The 11340-nt window shown below is 39.0% G+C and overlaps 2 protein-coding genes across 4 annotated transcripts; one reads left to right on the top strand and one right to left on the bottom strand.

Annotated features, from left to right (window-relative positions):
* Positions 1 to 3294: 3294 nt before the first annotated feature.
* On the top strand, positions 3295 to 6663 carry LOC131007210 (uncharacterized). Of its 3 annotated transcripts, none has more exons than XM_057934363.1 (10): positions 3295 to 3381; positions 3465 to 3596; positions 3742 to 3852; positions 3939 to 4171; positions 4245 to 4445; positions 4528 to 4620; positions 4697 to 4795; positions 5468 to 5812; positions 6092 to 6328; positions 6413 to 6663. In XM_057934363.1, the coding sequence occupies exons 5-10, from the start codon at positions 4413 to 4415 to the stop codon at positions 6428 to 6430; spliced, it is 825 nt and encodes a 274-aa protein (XP_057790346.1). In that variant the 5' UTR covers positions 3295 to 3381; positions 3465 to 3596; positions 3742 to 3852; positions 3939 to 4171; positions 4245 to 4412; the 3' UTR covers positions 6431 to 6663. The 3 variants fall into 3 exon arrangements, with proteins under 3 accessions (XP_057790346.1, XP_057790348.1, XP_057790345.1); XM_057934365.1 differs by having other exon boundaries at positions 3301 to 3381; positions 3727 to 3852; XM_057934362.1 differs by having other exon boundaries at positions 3301 to 3381; positions 3465 to 3852.
* A 1166-nt stretch (positions 6664 to 7829) lies between these two features.
* On the bottom strand, positions 7830 to 11318 carry LOC131007207 (ABC transporter B family member 4-like; the record flags this gene model as incomplete). Its single annotated transcript, XM_057934359.1, is given in 4 exon segments — positions 7830 to 8919; positions 8987 to 10131; positions 10200 to 10999; positions 11080 to 11318. Coding segments are annotated over 4 exon segments (3105 nt in total), but the record flags the coding sequence as incomplete, so codon positions are not given.
* Positions 11319 to 11340: the final 22 nt, after the last annotated feature.

Here is an 11340-nt window from a genome sequence, read left to right as displayed (position 1 = left end):
CCAGAACTTCAGGATTTGTCGAAGAAGTATTACTTTCCTCCTCGCACAAGTAACGCTTCTTCTCAAAGTCGCCACCCACTACATCAAGTAGAGGGAGGGCAGGGGGATTCCGAGCCCGACGTTTCCACTTTTTCCCACTTTTATCAGCTAACTCAGTTCCCTGAGTGAGGTCAGATGAGGGAGAGAGTTTTGGGTTAAAGGGGATATGTTGGATATTGAGGAGCTTCAGAAGTTTGGGAGTTGGAGTGAAGGGAGCTGCTTTGGGGAGGGGTAGCGACTTAATGGAGTCAGAGATAGAGGAAATGATAGGTTCGGAGGAGGGGCTGATTTTAGCATGGTTAGGTGGTGGGTTTGAAGGATTGAATGGTAGCTGCATGATGTCCAGGATTGTAGGATCAAAGTTATCAGTAGGTAAGGAAGAGGAAGTTTGGTGAGTTTTAGTATCAGGAGGGGTGATAGTAGGCGATGGGATGGTGGTATGGGGAAGAGTAGTGGAGGGGTGTTTATGAGTATGAGAGTCCGTTTGTTTCAGATGAAAGGGAGAGTTGTTTTTATGGTTAGTATTATCAGTGTGGTCGGAAAGGACAGGATTGAAAGATAGAGGTGGTGGGCGGGGTTTGCGAAGGGGATTATGGGTTAGGATGATCGCTTGTTGCTTTTGGTTAAGGCCAGAGGGTGGGGGTGGTATATTTGGAGCAGAAAAGAGGCATTTGGGTGAAGAGGATTCAGATTGACGGGTGGACCGGATGCGTTTCAGAGGGGAAGCTTTGAGGATAGGACCGTATAAGAGGTCTTCGAGTTGTTTACCATTACTATCATCCTCCGTTTCTTTATCACATGAACGTGTATGATGACCAATTAGACCACACCGGTAGCAGAAAATGGGGAGACTTTCGTATTTCAGAGGAATCCACAAATGTTGCCCTTCAAAAGAAATAGTTATTCCTCTCAAGAGGGGCTCTGATATATCCAAGCTGATTTTAAAGCGAGCAAAACACCCAGCAAAATTCTCATCTGTATCTATATCTTCCACAACTCCAATTTTCCTTGCAATGCACCGAAGAATGGTTGGACGTGTACACTTCATTGGTAAATCGTACGCCCTGACCCAGAAACTTCCTCGGTTAATTTTTATGCTTGAAGGTTGCGCTACTCCTTAAGTTCAGCAATGGCAAACAAGTGTCCATCAAAATGCCAAGGTTGTCTTTTACAAACCCACTCTCGATCCTCGTTAGTTTGAAATGAGAATAGGAATAGATTCTTCCGCCACTCCCTCGCACTGAACTCGTTTTGTGTTTTTCAAGATTTTTTCATAATTTCCAGTAGGTGAAAGCCATTTGGGGATTTAGCACAAATCAATTTCCCTACCAGGCAAAAGTTTTTCTCTTTTGACTGTACTCCTTCTTCCTCACCATCCCCATCAATCTCCACAATCTCGCACTCACGATCGGTGCGCGTCTCATCTCCGGCCGCAAACTCATAACCCCGAGATGCTTCACCGCGCTCCATAACCTGCAGAAAACAAAAAGACAAAAAAAGAGAAGCCACACAACCCCCACGACAAACCGCACCGAGAGGAAACAAAGGACGAAAAAACAGAGGGAAAGAAAAGGGGGGGAGACAGAGGGAAACAAAACCAGTAGCAGGGGAAAAGAACCGGACAAGAACGTCGCCAGCAACAAGAGGACAGACCAAACCAGAGAACTCACAAGGAGGACCAACCCCTAGCAAACTCTAGAGAACCAAACCCTAGATGCCTAGGGAACCGTAATTAGCAAACTTATTGGTAAAAATGTTAGTTCTAGCTTAAAAAACCATTTTTTTAGGAGAATAAGTTTAAAAACTAAACCATTTATACACTAAGCTCTTGAACCAGAAGTTATTATTATGGTCTCAAAAAAAAGTTATTATTATTATTATTATTATTATTATTATTATTATTATTATTATTATTATTATTATCTAAATAAATGATTAAAAACAAACGAATAGCAAGCTTTAAGATTTACAAGTAAGCATAACATTAAGAATTTGGTTTATATACTTTTCAGCTAGCTGGATCATGAGTTTAATTAGGATTTCATTTTATTTTTATCATTTAATTGCAAGGTGCGGTCATTATTAATTTTTTCGGTTGATTAATTCCAAGGTGAATCAGATCACTATGTTTTCCTCGCCGCACGAGGTATATATGATGGTAAATACTAATTTCTTATTTATTGAAATTTGTTTAATTAAAACAAATTTAAACACCTCAAGAACCCTTGAGCACATTTTCCCTCTCCCGGTAAAAATTGATTTGGCGCACAAAATCTAACCATGATTGGACGGCTATCAGGAAATTAGAAATCAAAAAACCCCTTATTCTTGATCTCATATCGTTTCTCAATCTTAATTTTAGGAGTTTGAAATCTGAAATCGTTGCCAATTCGAAGACAGCCGAAGAAGGTAAGACACCTACTCTTTTGATTCTGTTATGCTCCATGAAAATTCAGATTTGCTCGCACTCTTCATCGACATTATGTTCCTCTTATTTTATCTTCATCGCTTGTAGAAGATGTTGTCTGAAGCTTTTTTGTTTGCATATAACTTTTACGAAGGAGAAGACAAAACTTTGCTGTTGTTTATTGGTCATAATCTCAGCAGCTGTTTTAGCATTACCCGAACTGAGGTGTTGCTTAGAAATGTTTCTGAAATGAAGCTTTTAATAGGGCATATTGTGCAAGGCAGTGACAGTTCGTCTGAAATTGCCATTAAAAGTCAAAATCTTGTATTAAGAATAAGGTCAAAACTTATGCAGATCCTACCTCTCTGTTTTTTGACAAAGTGTAGATTCTAATTCGTGGTAACAAGTAATGATAAAGGTTGGTTTGTGTGGTAACAAGTAATGATGGAAGTTGATTTTTGTGTGCAGAGAGCTTCTGGAGTTGATGCAAACATAGGTTTTAAACCAGAAGTAAGATTTCTCATTGCTTCACTTGTAAGTACAAATCTGATACTCGTTTGCTTTTCGCACTTGTGGGGAGTGTCCATCATATTTATGACTTGCAATTAGACAGAGTTATTTTTTCACAGTACTTAGCACTATAGCAATTGTAATACTTGTCTAATACCTAGAGATGGTACTAAGTCTAGCAGTAGAAACATGTAATCGATCTGTATCATAAGGCTTCATGCCCATGTTTTTATTTATTATTGAGGAATGCACACATCATTTATAAAGAGAATGCACTATTAGTGTGTCATGTCTTTTACACTATTTGTTTATGGCATCATACATTTGATCGAATCGAGATACACTTTCAGGTATGACTACTAGAACTCGAAAGCGAAAGCAGAGTACTTTAAGCTTGTCAGATGAGCCAGTGCACCAGCCACGTAGTAAGATTATGCATCATCACAATATATGCTATATGCTATGTAATTGCTCTTATTAAATATTTATGTATGGTTTTATCTTTTAGGTACGACAACTAGAACTCAAGTGGGTAGACGAGTAACCAATGGGGTTGTACAAGACAGGTAAACTCATGACCAGATGCTGCCTAGACCACATACACATGTCCAAGCTAATTTAGCGCTCACTAATCAACCAGGTATGATTTCAAATTTATAATTTTAAAACCAAATACTCATATTATCTAAACTAGACTAGAATTCTGTTGATATGAATTTGTTTAATACTTCCTTAGCAAACTAATTATTAGTTAACTATAAGTTTGGAAGATAACTATTTGGTAGGTAGTCAAGTTCCTAGTTCGCTTGTTGAAGAGCCAATACAACAAAATACATGTGAGGTTACTAATGGAACAGGTGTTGTACAAACAGGACATGATAATAATCAAGAAAACGGTAAGTTTTGTTCTTTAGATATTATTTTTAACTTGTAACATTAACTTACAGTTTTTGAGATTTTCTTTTATTATTATGAAATGCAGACAAGAAATGTAGAGGACCGACACACATGATGGAAATATGGGGTAGACCATTAACCCTCCCTCTAATTCGACTTGATTTTGATACTTTTGGGAGACCTATAGGAGCGAACCGCGACAAATTTTGCGAATTCCTAGGCACTATAGCAAGGAATGGTATGTATTGTCCACTTGATGTGGAAGGTTGGAATAAAATACCAAACGAATACAAAACTAAGATGTTACATGTTGTTAAGGTAATAAAATATTTTTATACGATGTTTCTTAAAAATAGTTTTTTGATTGTTAATATAATTTATTATTATGTAGTCACGATTTGATATCACTCTTGGGGATGAAGGTTGGATTCTCACATCCATCAATACAAAGTGGAGAAACTGAAAGAGTAATCTAAAAGCACGATATTTTCTCCCGGATAGAGAAGCAAAAGTTTTAGATGACCCAGATGGAAGAGTATTGCCAGATCAATGGACTAATATGCTTGTTTATTGGAACAAAGAGGAAGTAAAGGTGTATTATGTATTCTATTAAATATGCATTTGCTTAATAATATTTTTTTAATTATATTTTGACTTTACTTTTTCATATTTAGGCGAGAAGTGAAAAGAATCAAGTTGCTAGATCAAAGAGAACCATGAATCATCTTACTGGAAAAATGTCATTCGCTCAAGTTCAAGACAAACTGGTGAGTTGTGTTAGTTTTCTTAAGTGTCCCGTTATTCATTTTCAGTATATTTCCTAATAAAACAAAATATTGTTAGGCGAAAGAAAAAGGACATCCTCCATCTCGTGCTGAACTGTTCGACTCGTGCTATACAAGTAAAAATGGAAATACTTCCCCTCTTGTGTCCAAGTATTTGGTAAGTTCATTGTCATTAATAAAATAGTGCATGTGAAAGAATACTAGAAACTTGTAGAGATACTAGTTATATACACTTGCACATTATTTTGATCTTATTTTTCTCATAAATATTTTCTTGTAAGACCGATCATAAAAATGTATTTGCTCTCATAGCATTTTAGCAAAATAGTCTTCTTAAAGCCAATCACGACCAGATCAAGATTCAGAAAATTATAATATGATGAAACATAATTTATAGAAAAATACTAGTTGATCTCTATTTGCCCACTTCTGATCTGTATTTCAAATAAATACAATTTGGTCAACTAATCATTACAAGATCAGCTCATTCCATTTTCCACTTTATTTGCTGCATACATGGTTTTCACTATGACCTATGAATACTTGAATATATTCGAATTGAATCCAATCATCCACCTTTGAGTTGAACTCTATTTCTCCCTGCCACATAATGGTACTCAACCTTTTGCTTTGGCATATAATGTTATTTTTCTCATCGTTACTATTTATCTTTATCTATATTATTCTTAATTGTGAACGAGTATACGATATGAACAAATTAGGAAATGAAATATTTTGCTAAGATTATTTTATTCACTATTTACTTTATCATATACATTTATCTTCTATCAACAATATTTAAATTTGTATTTTTACTTAAAACTCGCAGGAAGAAATTGAAGAATTAAGAAGCCAACTCCCAGAAGGCTTCGAAGATACAGTTGGACCTAATGATCTATATGCTCAAGTTACTGGTCAAGACAAACCTGGTTGTGTTAGGATGTTCGGAGAAGGAGTTTCCCCATCGGATGTCTGGGGAGAAGTTCCTAACAGGAACATGTGCAAACGTGTAATGTTGGAACAAAGATCAGAAATGTTGAAAATGAAAAACAAGATTGAAGAGTTGCAGGCAAGACTTTTGGCACATCAAAATTCTCTATCTCAAAGCTCTCAATGCATAACATCAGTGTCAAATGATCTGCCAAGAATGATTTCATCAAACCAACATCTTCAGGTACTTATTCCTTTTCATTTACCTCTACTTTAATATGTATCTCTATTTTAATATGGGATATGTGTCATGTACTTTAGTATGTAATGTGTGTTTAAATGTAGTAGTAATAATTATTGTTGAAATAATCATTGTTATTGTTATTGTTCTTGTTCTTGTTATGATGTGTAAGAGCTATGTTCTTAGTATAATTTAGATTGTTGGTATGCTAGAATTGTTATGTGTCATTAGTTTCTATAATATTTCTATATTTTATATTAGTATTTTGTAAAAAAAATGTAGGTTGGAGTTCATGTTGCTCTTAAAAGTGTATCTCGTCAAGGAAAAATTGTGGCTAAAGGATGTGTTCATAGCACTAACCCAAATGCAGAAGTTGGGAGACAAGTAATGGGAGAGAATTGGTGTCAAGTGCAAGTTAAAGTAGTACTTGAATCTGAAGAGCGACTGATTCGACCTTATGGTTATTGTCAAACACTTGGAAACGCACTTGGTGAAATGGTTGCATGGCCATGCGATTTGGTAAGTAATTTAGTATTGTTTCATAGGCCCTTCTATTTTATAAATTTTTCAAACTTGAAATGATATGTATTCTTTTACATATAGGTGACACCCATTGAATGACAATGAAGCGTCAAGTTCTTCCATTGAAGAAGTTTCTACTAGAAAAGCTAGACGTTTCAAGGAAATTTGGATTTTACTTAAATATTGTAAGTACTATGTTTCCATTTAGGAGTATGTACTTATGAGACATTAGAACAGGCTTGATATTTCTTGGTTATCAATTACTGTTATTAGGCACTTTGACTTTTAATTTAAAAATATTTCATTTATCAAAAGTAATATATTTTTGTTTAGTTGTTATATATGTTTAAATCATTTTTATTCTCAAAATTTATAGTATTCAATACATTTGAAGCTAATAAATCAAATAATATGAATTTCTAAATTATTACCTTTAATTATAACGACATTGAGAAATGTGGTTAAAAGTACTACGTAAAATATATAACCACATTTTTCAATGTTAGCAATTAATATAAACTGACATTTTACATTGTCACAATAAATCACACCAGGTGTTGTAATAAAGTATGATTCTAGACAATAAAAAATGTAGTATTAGTTAGTTTTCGTGACATTAGTAACTGTTGTATTATATTTTTAAAATTTGATAAATAATTAACATATTATGACATTATCAAGTGTCACCATAGCTAATTAACCCTTTAGCTACACTGTTACACGCGACACTAAAAATCAATGTGGAGATAGGTTAGATGTTGCAATAAACTATTTATTGGGACATTTTCAGGTGTCTTTTAAAGCTATTTTTTTTTTGTATTTAAATTAATTTAGTTGAAGGGAGTTTGGCTGAGCTTATAAACTTTTTAAAACAACTTATAAGTTGTTTAGGAGTTTATAAGCTACTTTAAAGTGTTCGGAAAAATAAGCTCCTAACTAAAAAGCTTATAAGTTGTAAAATTAAACTCTAAAAGCTTATAAACTCCCCAAAAAATAAGTTCCTTCACCCCACAACACTCATTTACAAAAATAACTCAACTATAATATTTATTTTCAATCATATATCATTTTAATTTTATTTTTCTTCAATTTTCTATTTCTAACACTCTCACTAACTATAAATTATCTTTAGTTACTCAAACATTTTGACAACTTATAAATTCTTAAGAAATTATTATAAGTTCTTGAAACATCTTATAAGCTCTTTAAAATAGGTTTAGCCAAACACAATCTTATTCGGTTTGTTCATGTTATGCAACTCATCCTTTCTTCTTCTTAATACATGCACAGGATCTCCATAATCATAATCTACTTTGTTCGCAGATTACGTCATCCATGACTTCACCTACCACCAAACGTCATGCATGACATTTCAATGTTCCGCCCACACGTCTATTTTGCATAATACTTTCTGTCTCCTCCTTTTTTATTTTTTGTAATTGTATCCAATGATTGTATGTGTATGTAAATATATAGCACATGATATGTACAAGTTAAATGAATCACTAAAAAGAGCGGAAACTTGTAGTATTAAAAATGAAGAATCTAAATACAACGAGATGTGAAAATTAATTTGGTGTTTAATAATTAAGCAGAAGAGATCCCCAAGAGAATATCAAGCGATGCGAACTCTTGTCACCAACAATGAGATCTAGGATTCAAACTAATTAAGCAGGAGCAGAAGCTGCTGACGTATGAAGTGCGACTAATGAAGCGTAAAAACCATCTTTGATGCTGATTAGAGTTTCATGCTTCCCTTTCTCCACTATCACTCCATTCTTCACCACAGCGATCACATTGGCTCCTTTGATCGTCGACAGCCTATGCGCCACCACCACCGTGGTCCGGTCCACCACAACCCGGTCGAGCGCATCCTGAACCACTTTCTCCGACTCCGCATCCAATGCGCTCGTAGCCTCGTCCAGCAGCAGTATCTTGGGAGCCTTGACGATGGCACGGGCAATGGCGACGCGCTGCTTCTGCCCCCCGGACAGCTGAACCCCTCGCTCCCCCACCACCGTGTCGTACCCGTTGGCCAGCCCGCTGATGAACTTGTGCGCGTTGGCCATCTCGGCCGCACCGATGATCTCTGCCTCCGTTGCATCGCCTCCCTTGCCGTAGGCGATGTTGGCTCGGATGGTGTCGTTGAATAGGACTGGCTCTTGGCTCACTAGCCCCATCTGCTGCCTCAGCCATTTCAGCTGGAACGTTTGTATCTCAACTCCGTCGATGCTTATGTGGCCTGAATCAGGATCGTAGAATCTCTGCAGCAATGACACGACTGTTGATTTACCGCTGCCGCTCTCCCCGACCAACGCAACGGTCTTGCCGCTGCGGATGGTGAGGGACAGGTCACGGAAGATCTGAACATCTGGCCTAGTGGGATACTTGAAACTCACGTGTCGTAGCTCTATCTCTCCCTTCATACTCTCTAGCTTCACGCCGGATTCGTCGCTTGGGTCGATCTTGGATTCCCTATCGAGAATCGCAAAGACTGAGGCAGACGCGCTCTTGGCCTTGCTCGAGTCCGGAGCTAATGAGCTTGATTGGGAGATTGCTATAGCCGCCATTGTTAGAGCAAAGAAAACCTGCAATTAATTGAATCAATTAATTGAGTGTATATGCATGCATGTTGAAGATGATGAGTGAGCTTACGCGAAAGACATCGGAAAATGTGATCTTGCCATCTTGAACAAGGCGAGCTCCTGCATAGAAGCTTGTAGCGTAGACGAGAAACAGCAAGGCATAGGATAAACCAAAGCCGACCCCACTAATAACTCCTTGTCTAATCCCATTCTTCATTGGACCTTGGCATTTGATTCTGTACATTTCCATCACCTTCTCCTCTACACAGAAGGAAGCAACTGTTCGTATACTTCCAACTGCGTCGTTAGCAACCTGACTTGCTTCTTCATACATGGCCTTTGCATCTGCGCTGAAGCCTTTCAAGAACTTGACCTGCACAAACCCACTGAGTCCTATGAGAGGTATCATAGCAAGTATGATGAGTGCCAGTTGCCAACTAGCTTGAAAAGCAATGCCCAGCCCCACAACTGCCGATGACAAGTCTTGAACCATTTGCGCCAGGGCATCGCCAACGAGAGCACGAACGCTCGCAGCATCAGCGGACAGCCTTGCTCCGATCATACCACTCGAGTGCTCGGGCTCATCGTACCAAGAAACCTCCATTCTAACCGCCTTCTCGAAGCACATCAGCCTAATCCTCTTAATCAGCTTATTCCCGGCCACACCGAACAGATAAGTCCTCGCTGGATACGCCACCAGTGATACGGCTCCCAGCCCCACGAATATCAATGACCAGAATTTCGAGTCCTTGCGTAGCTTATGCGGCGTCTCAAAGAAGGTTTTGATCACGCTTGATATCAATATCCCGAATACCGGCATCACTGCACCATTAACAATTGCAGCAATAGCTCCCAAGATGAGCACGGGCACCTCGGGCTTATTCAGATAGGCAAGGCGACGAATGGAGACGTTAGGATGCTTCTCAGAGGAACTAGAACTAAAATCTGGACCTTGTTCTGATGGATTGATTGTGGGAGGCAGAGCAAATGATAGCGGTAATGATTGGCGACGGCTGCTGTTTCCTATCTCAGAGGAACCTCCTTTACTAATGGAGCGCATGGATGACAGCTTGCGGCTTGAGTGTCGACCGGAATCCATGCTCGCATCTGATCTTTCGTTTTCATCGACGTTGTCCGACTCCTTGTTTGCTTCCTGCAAGCGTATGAGCTGCGAATACGCCCCATCTGGATCCTCAAGAAGTTCATCATGCGTTCCTGCACCACAGAATTGTTGTTAGAGTTGAAGTGACACATAACTGACTAAGAAACTGCAATTATGCTACCTTTCTCAACCATCTTTCCTTGATGAATAACTGCAATCATATGAGCATTCCTGACTGTGCTGAGGCGATGGGCCACAATGACTGTGGTTCTGTTCACCATAATCCTGTCCAACGCCTCTTGCACCACTCTCTCAGACTCCGCATCTAGAGCACTCGTAGCCTCGTCTAAGAGTAGTATCCTCGGGTCCTTTAGGATTGCTCTAGCAATGGCGATTCTCTGCTTCTGTCCACCCGAAAGCTGAGTGCCATGTTCACCAACCGTGCTATCCAGTCCCTGAGGCAGTTTATCGATGAATTTAGCAGCATTCGCTAGCTCTGCAGCCACTCTGATTTCCTCTGTAGTTGCACCATCCTTGCCGTATGCAATGTTATCCTTAATGCTACCGGTGAAGAGCACCGGTTCTTGGCTCACAAGGCCGATTTTCGACCTGATCCACTTGAGCTGGAACTCCTTGAGATTGACTCCATCGATTAGCACTTGGCCAGCTTGGGGGTCATAGAATCTCTCTATCAAGCTCACAACAGTTGATTTGCCGCTCCCACTCTGTCCGACCAGAGCTGCCGTCGTCCCACTAGGGATGGAGAGAGAGAAGCCTCTGAATATCTGCTCATCTGGCCGAGCAGGGTAGCTGAAATAAACATCATTCAGCTCTATGTCCCCACGAATGTCTTGAAGCTTCTTCCCCCTGCTATCATACGCATCAATCTCGGGCTTCCTATTTATAGTCTCGAACATCTTGTAAGCCGCTGCTCGACCCGCTGCAAACGCAGTCATGCAAGGGGATGCCTGCCCCAGAGACCTACAGTTACAGTTAAGACATAGTTACAATCATGGCAGTGGCACAACGAGTTTCAGAGGTTTAGTTTACACTTTACACACATTGAACCAGTTAGCACCGCGATAATCACATTGAGCACTTCGCCACCGCTATAACCTTTCTCCAATATCATCTTTGCACCAAACCAAATAGCCAAAGCATAGCTGCAGAATATAATGAACATGGCAGATCCAAAACCTAACCCTGTGGCCCATCCTTCCTGTACACCTGAATGATAGGCCTTGATGAGGGACTTTTCGTACTCAGCCACAGCTCGTTTCTCGCCAGTAAATGAGGCCACCTGCATTGCTTCCACACATTAG

Source organism: Salvia miltiorrhiza, chromosome 1 (genome assembly GCF_028751815.1).
Source record: "Salvia miltiorrhiza cultivar Shanhuang (shh) chromosome 1, IMPLAD_Smil_shh, whole genome shotgun sequence".
Taxonomy (NCBI): Eukaryota; Viridiplantae; Streptophyta; class Magnoliopsida; order Lamiales; family Lamiaceae; genus Salvia; species Salvia miltiorrhiza.
This window is presented reverse-complemented; position numbering and strand designations above follow the sequence as displayed.